The following is a 23,791-nucleotide window of genomic DNA, read 5'->3' as shown; positions in this document are numbered from 1 at the left end:
GCAACAGATTCACCAGACAGTGAAGGTTTCCCAAAAGCCAAACTGAGGAGACAAAGCCATTTTTCCAAATGAAACTTAGCACCTAAAGGAGGAAACAGTGTCTTTAATATTTTAATGCTGATTAGTGAGATTCTGACAGCTTTTACTGAGGATTCTGGGAAACCTTCCCTTGGAAGCAAGCACGCTTAATCACACTGGAGCTCCAGTGTGAGCGTCAGTTCGTCTTGTATACTGTACATACATCTTTTTACACTTTTCAGGTTTCTTTATAAAAATAAGGTTATCTTGCATTCATGTCATCAATCAAAACTGGGTTACAAAGTGAGATGAACAGCCGTTATTGCACAATTTGATTACCAACAAATCAACCATTTATAAAAAGCATGAAAAACAACAATTACTACGTATGATTAATACAGACTAATAAATATATATATCTGCCTCAGTCTACATCTGTCTGGGAGCTAATGAAATGAACGACTCTGAAATGTCCGTGCAGGGAGGGGAAGGCAGAACAATGAAAAATCGATGAGAAGCACAAACAAATGAACAGAACCAAATCAGACGAGTGGATCTCCGTCAGGGATGGGTGGGAGGGCAAGAGGTGCGTGAGACAATGACAACAGGTTGCCATGGTGACGACTGCACACCGTGCGGACACGTCGGCCACCCTGCTTCCACATTCGTACGGATGTGTGTGAAAAGTGCCTCGTCTACACGCACACGACTAGAAAACGCTTCATGCCGATGTCTTATTCCTGCTGCTAAAGAAGAGGAGCGGATGCAGGCACTTGTGAAATGAACACGTTGCTAAAAGACCACACGTTCAACATTCAACCTGCCCTCGTGGCACAATTACATTTCAATTTTGCTTTTCACATCAGACAGCCATTGTGAGCCTTCACCCTGTTAGTGTTATTTGCACTTGAGTGTCTTGGCGGAAATGTTTCAGACAGCACGTCAAAAGAAAAAAAACAAAAAAACAAAAACAACATAAAGGACAGCATAAAAATTATAAACATTAAAAATCATCAAATGTGAAAAAGATTACAACAAACATCATATAACAAGCCCCGGAATCTCTTTCAAAAAAGAGAAGAGTCAACAATTTCCGATTGGTTAAGACATTAAATTATGTTTTTATATTACAGGAATGATGTTAAATATATTAATCTGTAAGTATCACTTCACTAACCCACAGACCCCCCAACCCCAGTTTAATTCAGACAACAGATAAAGCTGATTGGATGAAGGGGAAGATGCCGATCAAAGGGAAATAATCAGATGCTGTAGGTATAAAATAAAAACAGTGTAAAGATACATAAGACACAAGACGGCAGACGTAAGACAACATCTCGTCTGTCAAGCTTGTGTTTTTGGTACATTTTGATCATCATGATCTGTTCATGCAAAGCCATGCTTATCCTACTGTGTGTATTTGAATTTCACTGGCATGAAGCACGACAGGACAAAGGTAAAGATCCACGCGATGCCTCGTGTGCTGAAAACGACCATGAAGCTGGCCATGAGTGAGGTTTGAAGGCAGCCGAACAGTAGCTCAATCTGAGGGACGTACAGAGGGCATCTCTGCCTGGTCCACAAAAGAAACACTAAATAAAGAAATACAAAGAAAATGGGAGTGTTTTAAAAGAACATATAGTATGTGGGGTCAGTAGCTGAGATCAGTAAAAAAAAAAAAAAAATGGAAGTGGATGGAGGGCAGGGAAAACAAATCAATGTGTTTCTGTCGATGAGCGCGCTGACGAGCATCAAGCATTACAGCGGACATGAATTTTTAAATACACGGTACTTATACGCCATCTGTCATGTCCGTATACTTGCTGAATCAGAAACCATGCTGCCGTCTGGACATTAATAGCTGGTGTTCCTGGTATAAACCGTCATCCACACCGGGCTAGTAGCTGGAGCGTGCTACCTTTCTGTAGAAATGGTTAACTGGGCGCGTTCCAAATGGTTAAACTTCATTTCGGGGAGTTATTGGTCAGTTATAGTTTTTCTTTAGTGTTCTTGCATCGGTTAATGTAACTGGATCATGCCTCAGTTCACTGTGACTACCGGTCAGTATTAATCAAGCTGACTCCGCTTCCCTGGCGTCTACCTCTGCCCTAGACCGTTACATCATATTGCTGCTGGTGGGGAAGGGGGCGTCTATCGTCGGGGGCGCTAACGCGGCGATCAAAGACAGATTGATGAGTGGACCCAGAGTGGCTGGTTAGGCAATGATGTCTTCATTCTTTAAGCCATCCATTTGCTCCCTTCCCTCCCTCCCTCCCTCGCTTCCTGCCCTCTCCGTCCTCCCCCAACCTTCTCTGGAACGGTTATTAAGAGCTATATATAGATAAGCAGAAAACCTCCCCTCTCCGAGAGCATCGCCACAGTAACGTTTGTGTGCGCTTCTATGCGTCTTTTGTGAAACAAGGCTGTAGCTGCAGCATCAGAGCAGCGTGTGCATTATGAAAAAGGTCGCAGGTCCCTCGGCCGCTGCCAACAGGCATATCTGCTTGCATAGAATGAACAGTCGGACCGTTCACACTCTTACTGAAGACATGAGAAGTTCAGGGAAAATAGATAAAAATGGAAAATACAGAGAACTATGGCATCTGTCCCATTGGACACCGGTCCAATGCTTTACAGTGGGTCAAACTTCAGTGTGATTTACAAAGACATCAAAGCCAGATCCCCTGATCAGTCAAAATTAAATTATTCAAGCCGATTGAAATGTGTCCTAAAGGCAAAAACAAATTCATATCAGAAATAGTTGTTTGCTACCTTCGTCGTGAACGCTTACATCATTTACAAGTCACACACTCGCACTTACAGTACACACACACACACACACACACACATTTTTCTTCCTCGTCATCTTTGCTGAATTTCTCGGCTCAAGTGGAAGACTCATTCTGAGGATCGCTCTTTCAGATCCAACATTTGATCTGAACTCTTAAGATACACAAGCTAATAAACAATAATCCCTTTTTTTTTTTTTTTTATAGCTTTCAGCCCAAACCCAGTCCCTTGTTGGATTCGACCAACACACACACACCCCCCCCCCCACCACGCCTTCCTAATCCACATTCTCTCTGCTGTAGGTTCCCAAGAGGAGAATGGATTCAGGGCTGAGGCTGAGTTGTGTTCCACCCTCCTGTGGAGCGTCTGGCTTGGTCAGTGCAAGGCTCTAGAAGAAAGTGGGTGGTTCATGAAGGTGGGGAGAGGGAGGAGGAGACGAGGAGTTGAGGAGGCTGGTGCAGAAGTCGAACTCTTTCCAGAATTAAATATTGATCCTAAGCCCTGAGGATTTTTTTTGCATGTTTGTGGCTTTGGGGGATTAAAAGACCTTAATGCCTCACTCCTCCTGCTCTTCCTCCACCTACTCTTCTTCTTCCTCCTCCTCCTCCATTTCCCTCACTGTGATTTCTCGTCAGACTCAGAGGGGGTGTGTTCACGGGGCAGCGACATGCTCTTGTGGCGGTCCCACAGCTTGTGGAGCTCGGTGGCCTCGTTCTCGCTGCTGCTGGTGCCACTGTCCCGGAAACTGGCCAGAGGAGGACGAACCTTCACACCCTTCACCGTCACAGAGCCCTCGATGGCCTTGCGGAGCTGGACGAAGAAAAACAAGCCAGTTAAAGAAGAACCCAAAACCCTGAAATGTCTTGTGGTTATAGCATTATGAAACATTTGAATAAACAGGTGAACAGCGACAGGTCTTCACTTGGCCCAGCTCCATTAGGGCTCTTGTACAGATTCAAAAAGGGAAATGCAACCAGCATCACCACAGATATATATATATTTTTTTTCTTTTGTCTGAATCAGTTTCATACATAAAATGCACCAGTCATCTGCAGGGGTCTACCCACGGAGCCTTATTATCCCGTGCTGCAGTGGAAATGGAACGGCTAACCCTGACACTGCCCCAGCCCGGCTCGACAGTGGAAGATAATGTCAGGAGTTTACAGTCTGATTCACAGGCACATGGGTCTTTTTCTAAATCAAACTGGAATCTCGTTTCCCATATGAAATGGGGGGGTGGTCATGGGTGGGGTGCAATGGAAAGTGAGGTCATAATGACAGTGACTTGCTGCTGTCTGCTGGAACACTTTTCAGAATAAGAGCAGAAGAGAAAGGAGAGGCGGAAATGACTGCACATTCATTTATCTCTGCAGCTCTGTTTCGCCGCCCACAAACAGCAGCAGCAATATAAGGGGATCAAATCGACCACACACTGGGTCAGACCGGCCTCTGCCTCGGCACAAACCCCAGTCTGCCCTTTTGAAATGTTCAAACTCCCACTTTATTAGAGGAGATTAAAAAGTGGTTGAGGCCACGGCAGCTTCACTTTGGTAAAGTGATCGGAGGGACTTTGATTCCTGCTTGTGTTTCAGTCTGCATGACACAAATATCTCTAACGTGGGCACCACATAGAGAACTCCCAATGATGAACTGCATAAATGATTAACATCTGGTCCAGACTCTGGTCTGTGAACACGCAGACGTAATCATGAGAAGATAAAGAGGATATAAAGAAATAAAAAATCAGTAACAATTTGAATGCATTTTTTTTCCACTAGGCTTTTTTATGTTCATTTATTCAGTCAATCAAGGTTCAGAGAGGTCAAGAGAGAGAAACTTAAGTTAAGTGGCTCACCTATGTTTTCCAACTATTTTTCTGTTTTGCAAACTCTAACTCTATAATAATAATAATAATAATAATATTGATGCAGCATTATAATGTATTGAATAGATTGTGTGTTTATGGCCTCGAAAATAATCCTCCTTACATTTGAACGTGTAAAAAAAAAACAAAATTTATTCTCCTGAAGAATTTGAAATAATGTTGTAAAGTTTACTGCAGCGTCTAAATGGTCTCTGTCATTCCATCTCCTGTTGCTTCTGTTTGGCTGGTGTGATAAGTTTGTCATTTGGAGAGGGTGAAGAGTTTTGGTGCAACAGATCTTTTATAAAGAATCATGTCTGAATGCTGTGGAAATAATACACTCTAATCATGCACAAGAACATCCCTTTGATTCCTCTCTTCTCTCTGGACAAGAGAGGCCATGAAATAACAGCGTGTTTGTGTGTGTGACAGACTGAGAGGCTGCACTTTATCTGCCTCTGCTAGGTTTTTTTGTCTGCTGGTAGAACGCAGAACAAAAAAAAAGACTAAATGTCAGGGACAAGCAGGCAGCGCTGCACTTAGCAACAATCCTCTCGCCACTTCCTGGCCAATTCACAAAGAGTGAGGGGTTTTCAGTTGTTTGTGAGGCTGTGCAGCTGGAAGGAGAGCGAGGGGGGGGGCGCGGAGAACAGACAGAGAGACAACAGAGAGGGAGACAGCAATATTAAGCAGCCTTTTGTCTGTCACACAACACAACAGGCGAGAGGGACGAGGAATCAGTGTTGATTGAAATGTCTTTGTGTGTGTGTACAGAGCGGTGACAGAGCTGCTGATGGTTCCGACTGTGGCTTCGACAAAAAGCAGTGAATGTGCTGCCGGTATAAATGATGACAGTCACGACTTTTTAGATAAGGCCTGAACGAAACGACAGAAAAATATTAATTCAGATTCATGAGTTATGAAACCATTAAACAACAAACGAGGAGATGACATAAAGGTGATGATACGGAATAATTCATCAGGAGGACTCCTTACTTCTTTGAGGGAAACCACCCCGATGAGGCGTCCAATGCTGGTGACGTAGGCGTGGTCGAGGCCCAGCAGCGAAAAGATGGTGTGGGTCTGTGGGAGAACAGCACAGGTGGTTGGAAACAGTAAAAGCAGAATAGACAATAAAGTGCTGTGTTCCTTCTCTGACAGGAAAATGAGGCTCTGTTAGGGAAATGCTCCAGTGATTCAATTATCCAACAATGACAACTTCATTCACAATGGATTCATTAAACTAGTCACACATTCAGCTTAATGGCAGACGATCACTTTGGGAGTGTTCAGGCTGCAGACAGAAAAGCCGTCACTAACGTTATGGCCAAAAGGAAACGTCTTGTGCAGGAAATGACTACAGGTTTAACAGACGATTAGAGAACAGCTCATACCTGACCAACCTCAAGTGCCGTAGACGACATCTTCTAAACATGTCTCGCTCTCAAAGTCTTACGAGACTTGAGTTGTTGCATGATAGATTTGGAAACTTGATTGAATGTCTGATACTGGCGGTCTTGATGTGTATACCTTGGACACAACACACCGCTGTGTGGACACGTCAGAGTTTCCAACCCTCTGAGGACTCTTACCCATTAAACCGTCTCGATGGCTTTTAGCATATAGATAGATTTTGTATTTTTTATTTCAGGGAAAATGAATAGATGCCATTTAAACCCTGATTTGTATGAAAAAAAATCCTTGGAGACAAAAAATATTATTCGAAGCAGTGTGACTGTTAAACACATCTAGAAGGGATCTTTTAAAGATTAGACCTGATGAACGGCCTCCAGCTGCAGACTGGAGCCTGTGAAAGTGATGACCACACATGAACCTCACAGCTGTCTCATAAATAGGGTCAGATTCAAATTGAAAATGTAAAAGAGCACTCTCGGGTGTGAAAGGATCAAACACTTCAAGACCTATTTCAATCAATGGCACCGAAGCCAATTTCACTGTTTGCATTAGTTTAGTTATGGGCCATAAAGCGGTGACTGTAAGAACCCGTCACATCAGAGCATGATGATTGTTTGAGTCTGAGAACTGACGACCGTCAAACCTTTGTGCAGCTTTGTTACTGTAAGTGACTCATGATGAACACATTTCTTTGTCTCTAAACATGATTAAACAACGTTACTCATTTCTGTGCAATAATAAAAAACAACTTTTTGTTTTTGTGTTATTAGTGTCTTTCACGTCTTATTTTTTGCTTTGCTTTATTTTACTTTATTTTACTCACAAACATTAGTTCTGAATCACTCAGTTTGCCCACAAGAATCGTCTAAGTTTGATTTAATCGTATCGTCACCGCTACAGTTACGGCAGGGGGGTGAGGCAGCACGCAGCTAAAAGCAAAAAGATGGGGAGGTCAAAAAAACTTGAGCGGCAGATCAGAAAAGTTGCAGGACAGGTGCCAACAGTTTTTTTTTGTTTGTTTGTTTTAGACCCTTTAAGTGATTAACGGGACTTTCTGCTCAGCCAGAACAGACATTTGGAAAATTTGAAAATTGATCCCATTGTGCGAAAGCTGTGCCAAGGAAAACACTGTGAAGTGTTTTTAGGGAATGACCAGCTGTAATGTAATCCGTCAAAGTGTTTCCCCCACAGGAGGATACTGAAGCTGCTCTGGGGACAGTGTTAGCTCTTCTTCATTTCAAACCATTCACATCTATTTCAACTGATTAGACTGATTAAAATGCTATTAATGGTGTTTTAGAGTCAACTGATCATGTAGTCAGAGACAATACAGACAATATGGGAATTATGGGAAATGTGATCTTAATTTGAAAGGAGCGACGCCAGTTCCAGACACAACATCTCAATCATGACACATGAATTCTTGAAATGAGTACCGTTACAAAATAAAATAAAAAATTCAACAACTTTTCTAACTTTCTGTTTCTTTACCTGTAGGTTTTGATATATTTTCTCTCCACTGACCCAATATAGTGTGTTAATACATATTTTATGGTCATAGCAATGAATAAGGGAGTAGTTTGACAAAAAATAAATATACTTATTCACTTTTTGACACAGTGTCTAAAGCTCACTGATTAACATGTTATATCTAGCAGTTTAATCCCCATCACTATAAAAACTACACTTGGGAAATTCTATATGTGACAGATTAGAGCCCACATCCACTGAAAGTCATTTTCCTGAGACGACATTACTGCCACACTGAATAATCCACAGAGCCCACTGTCTCCACCTTTATTTGAACTAGATTCAAAAGAAAAATTGGAAGGTGATATTTTCTTTCTGGAAGAAAGAATTGCTGCTTGATTTTCACTGGAGTCTCTCAGAACTTAAGGTGCGACAAATGACGTCGAAGGAAGAATATATTAAAAGGTTGAACAAAGGATTGTTACAAAGTTATTGACTGAATGAAATTAAAAAACAGATGGGAATCATATTCTATGCTTTTGAAAATAACCAGGTGTCAATCCAGTTTCAATGAACAATATGTAACTTCTGCCACTAGGGGTCTCTCAATCAAATGACTAACAAAAGAGCCAGTTTGATAATGTGGTGAAGCAGCGTTGCATGATGGGAGTTGTTTTCTTCACCAATGGAAATTTACTTGAAGGTGAAAATTCTGTTTACTGATGAGATAATGTTTTGAAGTTTGATTCACATTACGCAGCAAATGGCAATAATTCATCACGATACTTTACAAGTGACCAAAACAAACACTGAAAGAACAGAAAAAAAAACTAGCTAATTTATTATACAATTAAAAGGCGACCAAAAGAAACGTCCTGTTACCTTGAATAAAAGTGGGGATTTCTCTGGGTTTGACGTAAGTAGATTAGTCAACAAAATCAATGTGTATTTTGTTATTTGAGTGAACCAACCTTACGATGTTTGCTTTTTTAAAAATCAAATTAATTTGATCAACACACTCCTGAGGAATATGAGCATGATGGAAGTGAGGGCTGCCTTGGCTCCCGTTAGCCACTACTTCAAATGAACTGACAGCGGCCCCCGGGCAAGAACCCAGAGCAACATATTGTTATGTAAATATTCCACAAAACAGATTTGTCTTTTACAAAAGGCCCTGCAGACAAATGCACAACAACAAGAAGAGTAAGCAGCATTGGTTAAATGGTAGCCAGATTCAGAGTGGCCTTGCAAAGGGGGTGGGGGCTCACACGCAGTCACACACATGCCTGTACACAGCACCAGCAGCGGTGGAGGGTGGTGTTTAATATGCTGAAGGAGATTGTGCGTGGTATTGGCTTTTGGCAGTGTGCAGTGGAGGGAGGGGAGCGAGATGGATTGGTGCAGGATCCCTCTCTTAAATGTTTAAAGAGTATTCGCATAGAACCCAGTGGACTACAGATGGAGAGGGGGTGGGGCATTATGAATGGAGGACATTAGGCGCTGCCACAGCCGCTGGCGAGCCAGAAAGTCAGTGTGGGTGTTTGTGTGTATGCTTGGTAGGATGAGTGACTGTGTGGGTATGTGAAGTTTTTAGGAACTAAACAACTACAATGTAATTACCTAAATAAAAAAACTTTTTGGTGACTGCCCCAAAATAAGATTAAATGGAAAAAACTTGGCTTCAGGTTACAATTAGGTTTAGGTTTAAAGGATAAGGGTTGAGTTGAATTCTTTGTGATGATTAAGGTCAGATTGCTGCTTTGTTTCCACGTTCCTTCAATGTGAAAACAGGGGAACCAGGAGAACTGAAGTACTGAACCAAGCTTGTCTAACACTGATACTTCTATAACATCAGGTTTCATGTCATTCAAAACTTTTTCATTGTGAGAATAAATGTTTTCTATTAAAAAAGCTGAGGATGTAATTGATGAATTTCCCAGTCGTACTATATTTTGTTATAGGCCACGGGCCACTAGCAATTTAGAATATTCATGAACTGTTCATAGTGACTAAAGCTCTATGAATAAGTAATATAATTCAAGTGAAGTGGACCATGTTTCACAGATGAAGCTGCACCTGTTCTTTCTTTACAAACAAACTGAGAGTAGTTTAAATCATTACGAATTATGTGGAGGGATGTGGACCTCGTTTTTTTTTTTTTTACACGTTTTTCTGAGTAATTAAAGAACTCCTGCCTGTGGTGGACGTATCCTGGTACAAGATAATGCGAAGCTGGTGACTTGATGAGTGTAGAAGTGGAATAAATCAGATTCTATATCGGTCATTTAATTATTAAGACGACTGCTCGCTTTGTGGATTTTTGTGCTGCTTAACGTTGGGTCTCTTGTGAACTTGCCTGTGTAGGGATATACTGAAGCAGCCGATTCATGATGTAGCACATGCACAGGAGTGCCGACACAAAACGAACAGATTATCCCTTTTGAAATGAACAGGCCCTTTTGTCACGTTACTAATCCGGCTGTCTGAGTTCATATCAGACCAATACACGATTATTCTTATCTGCAGGTTAAAGGGTTAATTGGTTATGCCGATACACTTTTTTATTCCAGAAGTTAGTTTCTATATTTTCTCTGATCATTTTTGGTGAACTATACAAAACACCACAACTTAAAATCAAACTTTTTTCTTCAGTTTTATCAGTATCATCTGTTTCATATTACTATTTTAAATCATAACCTGTGTGTCTTTACTTTTTCTGTCTTGTTCTTTCTTATGCATCTTGCTGACTGCCTTTTTCTGACTTAATGCAAATTATTTTTTAACTGCCTTGGCGTTTGGCCATGAGAGGTAGTGCTGATACACATGATCCCGTAATAGAAGGTGTTATAAACACCAGGAATCACAATCTATCAAAATCAGAGTCATGAGGGACACACACACACACACACACACACAGTATTTACTGTCATACCTTATGCAACGACGTGCGCTCCACCAGCTGGAATGGGGCGGGGTCGATTTTGCAGTTGTTGAAGTTGACCTGCTCATCAAGCTGCTGCTCCTCCCACTCTGCAATCTGACAGAGAGGAATAAAAGAAAGGGTGATGAAAAATAAAACGTCACTAAACCTTTAACAACAAAAGACGGAACACAAGATCAGTCCCATTCAACAGCCACTGTAGTGTTGATTGATTCATAACTGACTAATTCGATCTGAGCAAAATGACACAGACTCGAATTTCATCTTGAATAAGATGTTGACTCACAGTTTTACAGTTTGGCTCGTTAAGCCAAACATTTACTTTTCTGACTAACTATTAAACCTGAGTGACAGATTTTACTGTAACTGTTGTTAACAGACAACGTCTTTATGTCTGGTGTCAGACTGCAAAGGCATCAAATAATCCCAAACCACCTCCCTCTGATAGACAATCAATGGACCGGACATTGCACTGAATGACTCTATAAATCATATGGAGCTATAACGTGGAGAACTGTGCGGCAGGTGAATGGCGAACCGGAGAGGGAGACGTAGCGAGACGCGATGACACGGCAGACGTACCGCATGAGAGAACGATGAGTGATACTGGGAGAAAAAAGAGGGGATGGAGGTGGAAAATGTGAGGAATGTGCAGCTGACAGAGAGGAAATGAGAGGTGCTGTTGATGGATGAATTATGAATGATGTCATATCCAAAAATATAAGACTCCAGGGTAATCTCTCTGTCTTGGGATATTGAGAAATCTGAAAAGCAAGGAGTGTCAGAGTGTGATGGCATCATGTGCAGGCTGAGGTAGGAGTTAAACAAATGAAATGGTTTTGAAGATGGATTCCAAGTATCCACTGTGTTTGATAACGGTTATAAAATATAAGTTTGGTCGTATTCTATCTTCTTCTTAAGGCCTTTACACAGCGGAGGACAAAGTATTTGACATGAGAAACATTCTTAGTAGCAGTGATGCATTCGTGTGACTTTTTTTCAATATAAACTTTGAAAAGATTGGCACGAGATCATTCATCAGAAAAAGTGTCTTCAGTGATGGTCATGATCTCCTCTTCTTCAAAGAGGAGGAGATTTTCCATTTTACAAAAATGAGAAAGAGAAGAACAGTTTCTCTCCATCATCAGTGATCTGAAGCACGACCATGGCTGCACATAGTTTAGTCGGTGGGAGAGTTTAAAGTCCTGCTGAGGATTTCATCTGCACTTGTTTGTTTGTATGTCTTTTATTTGGCAGGATTTAAATTAGTATAGAATTTAAATGTGGTTTCATCAGTGGGCTGTCAACCACCTTCTGGAAAAGTGAGTAAAGAGACATTGACTATCATGAAAAGACCATAACGGAGGATAAATGATGGAATCCAAAGCCTGATCTCATCATGGCAAATCAAATCAACATTTCTTCAAACCTTCATTATTAAAGCTCATCAGCTTGTAAATACTTCACGATTACACCAACACATCGATGAGGACTGTCCATCTTACCTCTCTAATGGTCATGTCGTCCTCCATATCTCCATCATCCTGTACAGAGGAAGGAATGGGAGACCAGTCAGAACAGAAAACACAAAGAAACACAAAGTACAAAACACAAACACACGGGAGGTGATGAAATAGCTAAATGTTGTCCAGTTTATTATCTGGACAAACATTAACTTGTACTTTTCAGTTGTTGTGGTAAAAGGACACATTGAAAGTACATTATGACCCATGCATCACATCATAAGCATTCTACAGTGCCACGGTGTTGAGACTGACGGACTGAAATGGAATGAGTGACTGAAAGCGTGACTACAGTACATTTAATGAGTGCGGGGGATGTGATGTATGAGATGTCAGAACAGATGATCATTATAATCACGGATCTGCCGCGTGATAACTGACAAGCTGACAAGGTTTGACATTCTGGAGTCAAACTAGCAACCCTGGTCTCTACTCAGAGGCAAAGAGAACACTGCAGAACTCCTGGAGGGGGGGTGTGCAGATCGTTATGAGTGTGATCGGCTGTGAAATACTGTTGGTAAGTGTTTGGTCATGTGCATGAGTACAGGTATTTACTTTCTCAGGATTGACGCACATCTACATGCGGGTATTAGAGACAGAGAGAGGCAGAGTGTGTGTGTGACCCAGGGGCGGATGGGAGCCCTGAGCTCATTTATCCTTATCGCTGTGGTGCCTGACATGTCTGTAACCCTAAAAACTGCTGCCGAAGGTTGGCAGAGAGGTGCCCTGCTGTAGGAGTTATGCAGGCAGAGGCCAGTAGTGCTTCGAGTTGATGAGACAAAATAAACAGGCGTATGCAAATGCACATGCATGTGCACAAACATACACACACATTGCACTTTATCACTGCTGTCTCACTGATCATTCTGCTTGTCACACAACATAAGGGCACCATGAATGTCACCAAGATTCACGGTTGTTCCAGGGGGCAAAATGTAAATTAAAGAAAGATGGTAAGATCAAATCACCTTCTGTGTGTGTGTGTGTGTGTGTGTGTGTGTGTGTGTGATTCTTCTAAGACGGAGACAGAGAACGAGAGCCAGCAGGGGGAGGTGGGACTTTGCATGTAAAATAGGTGCTTTCAGAAAGATTAGCTTCTCTATTAAGAGAACAAATCTCTGCTTCTGGATACATGAGTGAGGTAAAAATGTGTGTGTGTGTGCAGAGAGTAAAGTTTGTGAGTCTGAATGTGACTGACAGTGACATCAGAGGAACTGTGTGGGCATATTCAAATGAGATTTGAATCAGTGGCAAGTGTGTGTGTGTGTGTGTGTGTGTGTGTGTGTGTGTGTGTGTGTGTGTGTGTGTGTGCAGAGTGCTGACAATAGGCCGATGAAGCTGTAATGCTTGCTGTGCTGTTTCTGTGACCACACTGAGATTAGAAAGGTTCTCTTCCCTTCCCTTCCTTTCCCTCCCTCCTCTTGCAGTGATCCATCTTTACTTCCATCCGGCGACCAGATCATCCAATCAGTGGCAACCCTCCAAGACAGGGTCAGCAGGGAACAATCCACCACACCGCTGCATCTCACACACAGACTGTAGGACTGTGTAGTCAGCTACAGCTTTTTTTAAAGAGTATTACTGTGGAAGTTTGTAAAAAAGATGAGCCTCCTCTCTGGGACAGTCCCTTCTTTATTCTGACAGTGTAGTGGATTCACTTCCATGGTGTTAGAAGATTGAAGGGCTGATGGTAAAGATGTTTCTTTACACTTTCAATTTCTGCTGAAGTGAAGGCTTAACATACATATTCTAAATCTAAAATCTGCCTCTGGTCAGTTCAGAAGGTCAGAATCTACTACATCACAGTTTTTCAGGGATGCAGAGAGTTTCCGCTTTATGTGGGCAGACTCTGAAGTATGCTCATCTTTAGATTCTGCAGCTGTTCCAACACAATGGAAGCGAATTGAACTTAATCAGCAAAGTTAGACTGCTTCATGCACAGCATTCGAAACAATGTCTCTGTAACTGCCGATAAAGTAATACTCAGAAGTCAACAACCAAGTCGTGGATCGGAGAGCTCTGAGAGGTTTGACTGAGTGATGCTCAAAATCGACTTGCTCTGTGTGAAGAATTGCTTTTGTAAAAGACTTCAACAGCTCTGAAGAACAGAATGTTTGTGGGCTCTCTCATCTTAACAGAAGACGTAAAATTAAACATCACTTACAGTAGCACTGAAGACAAAAGTGACGGCACCAAACAAAATGTAAGTGGGATCAAAGTTTCTTGTTCGTTCCTCTGAGGACCATGAAGATTTATCTCAACTTTCATAGCAATCCAATCCAAGATCTGAGATATTGCTATAACAAATTCAACATGTAAGCTGATGTTGGTGCTACAGGCAAAGTTAGAGAGAGGAACACAGAAGTCATGAGGACACTGTGTCTGGTAACCACGATTATCTGAGTTCAAAGTGAGGAGACTTCAAATGCTTTGAGGAGAACATACTACATTAAACTGTAGTGGGGTGCCAGCAGAAATCTGAGAGACAAATAACTCAAGGCCACGAAAAACTAAAGCAAAAACATCTGCATTGCAGGATACCACTGAAAAGCACACGATACAAATAAGTTGTTGAACTTACTGTAATATTTATTCTTTTACAACAGCTACTGAGTTTATGAGCAGGATCACTGTCTGTTTCATAAACAGGGACAAGATTTGTGGCCTGTTTGCAGTTTGACCAACCACTTTGCCTGCAGGTAAACAGTCTATGCAAAATGCAGCTGCTATAAGCTTTTTAATTTATCTGCATTCACGTGCAAAGCGCATGGACGGTATCACTGTTTGTGTTTTGCGTCGATAAACGTTCGACTTGTGGGATGAGAGACTAAATGGACAGTAAACATTTGTCTTTGGCCTCAGAGGCTAATTGGTCATCAGACGATAGGCGATGGGCCGTACCGCTGCAGGACCAACTGTCTTCAGCTGACGTCTTTCAAGTATAGTCACAACCTCATGCAACATATCAGTGTCAGCTGAATGTGAGAGGAACTCTATAACTCTACAACACATGGGAGTAGTGAGAGTAGTTAACATTGTTAAAGCTGGAAGCAGTCTGTATTATTGTCCGTAGACTTTTCTGATATTATCACCCGTATCATTGAGACCCTGCTCCGTCTCTATCAGTATAACTTTCAATGAGAAAAGACGCTGTCGTCGTCTTTTCCACACATTACATCGTGCAACATGGGAACATTGCAGCAGCCGTTAGTTATCACTCATGTGCAGGCAATGCTTTCTTTGCTGATTGCTTTCACATTCCATTACTGGCCCGTCTGTGTATCTGATTGGAATGCAGAGAGTTTAACGCAATCGTGAAATAAAAGCATTAATGACTTTGTTCAAACCAATAATGATGCTGCGCTGTGAAACTTGTGGAATGGTGGGTAGTGTTTCTTAATGCAAATGATGTGCTATTGTAATATGAGGAGCACTGCTGAAAATCACCACTTACACTTGGAAACATCTGAGTGACAAAGCTTTTCTTAATATCGTGAATCCTTCCATTGACGCTCTGCAGTGACTTTCTCACCCCGAGAGTCTCACACATGGAGCATCAAGTCAGTTCCAACTCAGGCAAATTACAGACAGCACGTCAAACTCATCCTCTCTACACAAGTTCACTCTCCCCCGAGTATCTCTTCTGTGTTATCTGATAATATTCAGGGAAAGGAGAAATCCAGTCCTCTGAATATTCTTCCGATCAGATACCTGAAAGACAATTTGAATGGGGCCACTGTCCAGGATGATTTAAATAATCACTGCCTAGTATTAAGATTTCAAAAATTCACCTGTCTTTCTGTATGATAAAAAAAAAAAAAGACTTCTTCTAGCGTGATCTCTTCTATAATTTGAATGTGGGCGGTTTCAGTGACACTGAAATAAAACATTGCCCAATTTATTATTAAATGGGCCACATAACTACTTTAACTGCAAGTTTTAACAACTAACATCAACTAATAGTTTGTGAGGATACAACATATTTATATTTAATGTTGCATAGAACTAATTGAGCACGTTAATCACAAGAGTCTAAGCAGCTACGAGCAGCAGTTAAATATTTCCAATATTATGCCAGGCTGGATTCTAACCTGAATGGTTGTGGTAAAGCCTCTTTATGTGGTACATGCTGTACCAATGTGAGCCACCAGTACATCCTCCCATTAGCATTCATAACAGAATGTCCATAAACGTAGTGCACCTGGATGCCAAAAACACTGAAATGTGTGTAATTGGCCTCAGCGGTTTGGCTCCAGATGTCACAATGACTTAGCTCATTATCTCCCTGCCTCACCTGTAATTGTGAAATTCTGCAGTTATTTTTCATAATAACGTGGGATAAACAAGTCAGAACAACTGTGCAATCCTGTTTCCTTCAGCTTCGCCAAATTGCCAAAATGTCAAACCTTTTCGTCTCCAGGTATCCCTGCTTCACTTCACATTAAGATATGCTAATGTCACACTAAACATATCCATTCATTTCTTTGACTGATTTGTCAATATATATAAAATAAAAGAACCAGTCTCTTGTTTGTGTCCCCAGCTTCTGAGGGGGTTACTAATGCAGTGAAGTGTGAACAGCCAAGCAGTAATCTGAATTAAGTTGAAAGCTAGAAAGAGGGTTCATTACACACAAACGTTTCCTCAGCCGCGAGTAAAGAGGACACAAATCTTTTCTCTCTGGCATCAAGCATTCAAATGTAAGTGTGTTTGTATGACAAGAAAGAACCACGCACATTCCCCAAGAAACCAAAGAAGATGTGAGGGGCCAAAAACCTGAGCCCACAAGCCATCATAAATGAAGCATGGAGGCTAGATGCAAGAGAGAGGGAGGAAAATAATGAGAAAAACAGTGAGGAGAGACTGAGAGGCTGGGCGGCATTATTTCTCTCTAACAGACTGATGTCATTTACCCTGCATCAATATTTCACAGCCTCGGTGGAAGGATGGGTGGGGAAGGGAGGGGAGGGGAGGGGGAGGAAAGGAGAGATGACAGTGACACAAAAAAGGGGGCGGGCTCTCCAGAAGTGGTAAAGATGGACGAAGAGCTTCCGAGATTAAACTGGAAACAAAAATAAACCAGAAACAAAAATACTGTGAGAGCGGAGCTGAGGGAAGAGGAAGTAGGGAGAGCAATAACTTGATTTCTCTTCTGCTGTGGGGGTGGAAGTGTGAATGTTGAGAAAAAAAGAAAAAAAAGAAAAAGAAAAATACATTTCCCTGCTCAGAGCAACAGTGTAATCAGGATTCCTCTCTGCCTCGTGCACTCACACACTGCTGAATGTTAATAATGAAACCTGATGAAAGAGAAAACAGGTCCACTGGTTCATGCCACTGTAAATGCACACACACCCAGTGCTACAGGGGTTCACTACTAATGAGCTCACTGAAAGGCAATAATGGCTAAAATGCTTCTAGGCCCACAACGCACATCCAAAATTCACTGGGCTCATAACGCACCATCTGTCTCAGGACTGACCAAACAATGTGCCACTCGTGGGTACACTGAACTGATCGTTGTTAATTTATTAATTATCAACGATCAGTGGCAGACGAGGGCCCGTGGACGTATGAATGATGTGTTTATGCAGCGTTTAAATCAGACATAAGAATGGTGGCATCTGAAATAGCATTCTGCAAAGGTTATGCATTCATTGGTAGGAAGATTTACGTTGCATGCCAGATGCCGGAACAGTTTTGTGTTTAAGATACAGATTTCCAATTTATATCAGGAGCTGAAATGTTTCCTCGACAACCAAGGGTGCAGGTTGGTGAAAATCAGTACATTTATTCTCTTTACAAAATTTGAATTGCGTAATGTTTAAGAAAACTTTCCAAAAGTTGAAAGAACTGCGAACAGATAACTAACAGATGAAAAGGAACCAAAACATCCTTTCATTCATCATTCACTGTTCTGATGGTTTATTTATGATGCATCTCCAAAGCCAGCCTGTTAAACATGAACAGTTTGTGCAGCAACCACAGCAGAGGGCAAGAAATAAAATCCAGCTTGGCTACGTTTTCACAGCTGAGCCAATTAGAAGAGCTCGATCACTGCTTTTTGTGGAGAAGAGATGATTCAATGAAACGAAATAATAGAAAAACTACATCCAACGTAAGGTCTCATACCAATAACTATTAAATGTGACTGTTTCATGATATTCTCAACATGATGATGACAATCCGGCTGCATTAACCACATTAATCATATTAACCATATGGTTAACGCAGCCAACCTTCCTTGTTCCATGCAAGAACATGAGTCATACGTGCGCTCCGGCACTTAAACAAATTGCACTTGGCCTCTGGTTAGGGAGCCGAAGTGCTGGATATGGGGACTGGTCATTTCAGAAAACTGCATTGTGGATATTTAAAAAAATGAAGCTGGACATGGTGCTAATGTTGAAAAACCCTTGAGAGCCATGAAGAATTTGATGGGAACAATGTCTGATTTGAGAACATGTTGCCAGTGTTTTCCTTTACGAACAAGATTAAGACCTCAGTGTAATTTATCAGCTGTGTACCATTGGTTTGTGCGCGGGGCCCTGAAGCAATAGATGAGGGATGGTCTGACACCGCTCTGTACTTGTGAATGATTGAAAATGTGTACAGATTTCAATAACCATCACTGACGTGTGAAACTAATGGAGCCCTTTAAGTGCCCCGAGTCTAAATCATTAATTGTGCTAATAGAGTTACACTGACACAATAATGACTGAGAATCTGATGGAAGAGGAGTGTGGTCATGTTTTATGTATATATTCAAGCGATGCTGGGGACAAACATTTCCATTAGGGTCGAGGTAACGTATAAAACAAGGAACATGGTCGAATAAATTACTGATGGTAACAATGGGCTTTTCGTTTAATTACCTGGCTCATGGTTTTTATCAGTTGTAACCATTTTTTCAGCTGGAAACTACTGTGATGAACGTGACTATCACTTAATAAAATCAAGGAAATAAACTCTCCAGGAAAAATACCTAATTTGCTGCCTGTTTGATCCGACTGAATTCAAAAAGTAAAATTTAGATTCCATTTGCCGATATCACAATTTCATTCAAGTCAGTAGAAATGTACGAGTGGTTTTTTGGGAAAAGCTAAGAAATCAAGCTGCAAACTAGACACTACACAACAATAAACACCCTCTGCTGAGGTACTTAACACATTCATTATTCCAATAATCTATAAACAATAACTACTCAGTTAGACCTTGGCTGTTCATCCACTCTGACATTTATATTTGCATAGTTTAAGGTTTGTTCGTGTTATTATTAGGTGCAAGGCTGCTCCCATTACTTTTTGAAATGATGAATGCAATTGTAATTTTTTCTTTTGTTAGAAAACGAAAAACAAAAACTACTGATGTTTCTTTTAAACAACAAAATGAGAGTTTTGAGATTAATGAAACATGTAACTATGTATTAAGGTACTAGAGAAGTTTTGTATGATGTTTTACAACATGTTTAGGAGGAATAAACACTGACTGCAAAAACAAATCAGCATCCATACTCACGGTAATAATGCCTCGAACACACCTTTATTACCATTCTTGGTAAATTGGCATAAAGTCTGGATGGTTAAGAACAGAACTGTGGCAACGCTCTTTGGCATTGACTTTAACAACCAGTTTAAAAGATGGTCAAGACAAAGATCCACTGTGTGTGTTAGGAAGAAACTTTAAAACCGAAATTCTGCATCTTATTACTGAAACAAAATAAAAATGAAGCGTGGACAACATGCTCACCCCAGAGAAACTCTTTAAGCTGGGTGGTGGCTCCTAGTGAATGAAATGACATATTATGTGATGAGTGAAACAATTTCATTATGATCATTTGAGAACGGGTGTGATGTGAAAATCTGGATTATAAATAAATCATGGATGCTAATAAGCACAGCTACTTCAAATGTGGGGACACATTTTATCTGAATGCTTGATTATGTAACGCTTAATAGTGTTTGATTTTCCAAAACAGACGTCTGATCATTTGTCATGCAACGCCGGATGATCTCGTATCGAGGAATCATTTGTCTCAATTCGTAATCAGACACTCGTTTCTTTGATTGACATTCATTGCTGCCGGAGCATAGGCGGTTGCTGGTAATTGGACAGCAGGCTACATCCCAGTTTGTGATGATATTTTCCAATACCTCCCAGGACTTCTCATGCATCATCATTTCATCCGCACGGTTGCTGGATCTGTGTCGTTCAAATACCTGCCTGGTCCTAATGAAGAGATATGATGCTCCGATCCTGATATTTAACGCTGCATGCACAGACGAACTCGCCCCGGTATGGTCCTTCCCCCTCCCTCCCCTGAACATTAAACACAATGTGTAACACAGCGTCTTTCATCAATTACAAGAAATGCAATGGGACTCTGGGTCACTCCAGGAACAGAATGGGCGCTGCTCTGGGAGGCGGTCACTGATAGGACGCCTCGGGTGACACAGCGGATGATGGACAGCAGAGCATGCTTGGTTGAACATCCTCGTCCTCGTAGACCACTTGGTCACAACTCAACCACATTGGAACTGTAAGATGACAGTAGGTCCAGGTAGAACCTGTGGGAACTGCTTCCCTTGAGGCAGATCACAGGTTTGAGAAAAGCTAAATTTAATGGGACTTCAGGAAGCTCATTTGGAGTTAATTAAAAAAACCCAAATGAGATTCATAAACAGCTCCAAGACATAATAGTTAGATGAAATGTTGCAGAGGACATTCAAATTAAGAGATTAAGGGTCAAAAGAAATGTTTACGGAGACCCAGTGTGTTAAAATGGGAATAGATTACAGATTATAAAATCAATTGTCGTGAAGTAAATATAGAAATAAAACATAATGTCACCATTAGGTTGCGAAACAACGTGCTGCTGATTATTTTAATAAGCATTTGAGGCACTGACAATATCTAATGGTGGTTTTTCGGTGATCAAGTGGTCTCTTCAACCTCTACCGACCAGAGGACCAATGGAAACTGAAGATGGATGGATTCTAGGCTTAGACAATATCATGATAAACTACAAGCATGAAAGGTCAGTGGGCGGGTTCACAGGTTGGACAAGAACGAGGATGTTCAACGCTTTTTGGCACAATGGCACGGTTGAGCTCTGGCTGAGCACGGCCATCGGCATTTGGGATTAGCCCTGGAATGGAATGGCGGGGTGACAATCAGTTGATTGGCTGATGAACCTGCGGCCTGGCGGATTTCAGGCATTTGGGCAGCCCTGATCGCTGGCTCTTACCACGACGGATATCCTGACTCGTTTGGACGGCTTCCTGAGCTCAGGAGATGCGGGGCTCTCCATGTTGTTGTTTTTCTTCCAGACGATCAGAAATAAGCACATGACATTAACAACAACCTCATTGTCTGTTTGACTCAGCAAAAAAAAAGCACCGATGGTGCAGGAGAGGTTTCTTTAAAGCCTCGCAGGATGCAAGACTGAGACAAAGTAGGAAAGGATTTATGTTGAGGCTGAGATACTGTGAGAGAGTGTGTGTGTGTGTGTGTGTGTGTGTTTAATGTTGGCATCGTTACTGGGTGTATTCGAGGACATGACTCTCACCTCCAGGCCCTCTGTGTCTGGACTGGCACAGAACAGGTTCTTCAAAGCAATGCCCGAGTTATCTTGTGAATCTGAAAGTGAGACAGAGACGTATCGTAACCATCAGATCTCCATCGTCTCCGTCAGGGACTGTATATACGGATGATATAAAAACTCATTTTAATCTCTCCCTGGTGGCTGGCTGCAGTAAATGTCGTAACCTCCTCCTCCATGTTAGCAGAGGAGAACTGAAGAATAAATTCTTCCCAGAGATGGTTTCTATCATTTCAAGTAGTTTTATCAAACTCCTTGTGTAAGAAACAGCTGCATCAGGGAGGTAAAACCCCATTTGATAAGAACTTATTAGAGGTTTCGTGCTCCAGATCTCCTTTCCCTTTCCCTTTCTTTTGTTTGGTGTTTAAAAACTCTCTTAGATGTGTGTGTGTGTGTGTGTGTGTGTGTGTGTGTGTGTGTGTCTTACTGGTCGGAATCTCAGTGGGTCGCTCGACCACAGACGCTCTCTTCAGAGCAGGTTTGAGGGGCTTCTGAGGTATTGGTCGTGTGGGACTGAAGGATGATTCCTCAGTAGAGATCTGTGTGCACACACACACACACACAGATAAAGATTAGAAACAACACTCAATAGTCCCAAATGGCAGTCCCGCCGAAGACATCAAACTCTTCGTCTTACTGGGGACTCATTAGACAAATAGATGTTCTTCCGCTGAGAGATGAGATGGAGGGAAATCAAAAGGAGGAAAGAGAAAACAGCTGGAGAGACAGAGGCAGCTTCAGAGCAAAGTGTTCTCACGTTGGCCTTGATGTAACATTTCATGACTCGTGGCTTTTCATGCTGGCGTTACGTTCCATGACCTAAAAAACATTTTTTCTTTCCTCACATTAATTAATTTTTGTTTCAATCATAAATTGCTTCACAGATCAAATGCTTGCATGAAATTAGTTATAGAGATATATTCAGCTGTAATTCTGTAAAGTCACCCATTAGTGAATGCTGAAATATTCTTGTTACACTCAGCTGGTATTTTCTCACAATAATTGGGAGTATCTGTAATGATGTATATATATATTTATTAATTAAATTCTCAGTTTTATCTTCCGCAAAGGGAACGAAAGGACGGATGTGATGCTGCTGGTGGACGAGAGTTTTCTGCCGATGTTACACACACAAGAAACAAAGACAGAATGTTACATTTTTCTAACTTTCAGTATATAAGCAGTACATTTATAGATGATAAAAGCATTTCCTCTTTAGAAGTTCAATACAAAGATAGCCTTTAAAACCCCACAGTCCCACTTGAATAATCTGCTGAGGGTTATGTGGCCGGGGGGGTAACCATTCAAAAAACGCTGATGAAAGAAAGGACGGGAGAACTTGGAAAGATGGTAAGAAGACGGTGAGAAGTCAGAGAGACGAAGAAAAGAGGAGAGAGATAAGGTAAATGAGAAACACATACACACGCACATCTAGGCCTCGGGGTGTTCTACTCAACCACTCACTGCAAATGGGTGAAATCGAAATGAAGACACAGGAGAGATAAATGGACAATGAGAGCACCACAGTACACACAGGACCTGGAACCAATTTAGAAATCCTTCTAAAACCTGATCTGCTCATCTCTGTTATTTATGGTTTAATCACACATGTTGATATTCTGAGCTACACTCACAAATAGACAGTATAGCTGCTTTCTGATATACCCTGTGTAATCTCCTGAAATGATCCAGAGGAACACATTCATGGTGTTTCTGACATGCAACAGATGCAAAACTAGACAAAAACAGAAAATCAATCATGAGGTTTTGTCTTTTAGGTGTTTACCAATTAAAACTAATCTTTAAGTGCACCAGGCACTGCAACTTTAGAGCCACCAATTAAAACACATGTTTTTGTGTTGTACATTTAATTGTAAATCAACAGAATATTTATTTTCCCGAAATATCCCATAATTAGTGACAGAAGGTTTTAAATTCTTTTGAGAAACTGAAATCTCTATAAAGGATTCACACTCTGCCTTTAACTCCTCGTGTGTCCCCTGTGTCGCTCCTAACTGTGGTCAGGTGCATCCTGTTTGCTTCAATCATCCTTGAAATGCGTCCAGAAGTTGATTGGAGTCAACGCCCCCACCCCCCCACCCCCCTAAAGAAAAAGCAATCAAGTCGAGGATCTCCCTGTAGACATCTGCCACAAACAAAGCTGGAATTAC

The 23,791-nt window shown here is 41.4% G+C and overlaps 1 protein-coding gene across 6 annotated transcripts in view; it reads right to left on the bottom strand.

The window, feature by feature from the left end:
- Positions 1-475: 475 nt before the first annotated feature.
- The window catches only part of clcn2c (chloride channel 2c), a 118,647-nt gene continuing 95,331 nt past the window's right edge, over positions 476-23,791 (bottom strand). For 2 of the 6 annotated variants that reach the window (XM_020095153.2, XM_020095151.2), the window contains 8 exons: positions 22,048-22,159; positions 21,588-21,658; positions 21,267-21,341; positions 19,769-19,801; positions 12,005-12,043; positions 10,491-10,595; positions 5,669-5,755; positions 476-3,618 (listed from right to left, as the gene is read on the bottom strand). In XM_020095153.2, the coding sequence (XP_019950712.1) occupies positions 3,424-3,618; positions 5,669-5,755; positions 10,491-10,595; positions 12,005-12,043; positions 19,769-19,801; positions 21,267-21,341; positions 21,588-21,658; positions 22,048-22,159 (717 nt within the window). In that variant the 3' untranslated portion in view covers positions 476-3,423. The remainder of the gene's footprint in view (positions 3,619-5,668; positions 5,756-10,490; positions 10,596-12,004; positions 12,044-19,768; positions 19,802-21,266; positions 21,342-21,587; positions 21,659-22,047; positions 22,160-23,791) is intronic. The other 4 variants (XM_020095154.2, XM_069534100.1, XM_069534101.1 and 1 more) reach the window with 2 other exon arrangements.

Source organism: Paralichthys olivaceus, chromosome 11, assembly GCF_024713975.1.
Source record: "Paralichthys olivaceus isolate ysfri-2021 chromosome 11, ASM2471397v2, whole genome shotgun sequence".
NCBI classification, from domain to species: Eukaryota; Metazoa; Chordata; class Actinopteri; order Pleuronectiformes; family Paralichthyidae; genus Paralichthys; species Paralichthys olivaceus.
Note: the sequence above shows the minus strand (reverse complement) of the source record. Positions and strands in the feature narration are given on the sequence as shown.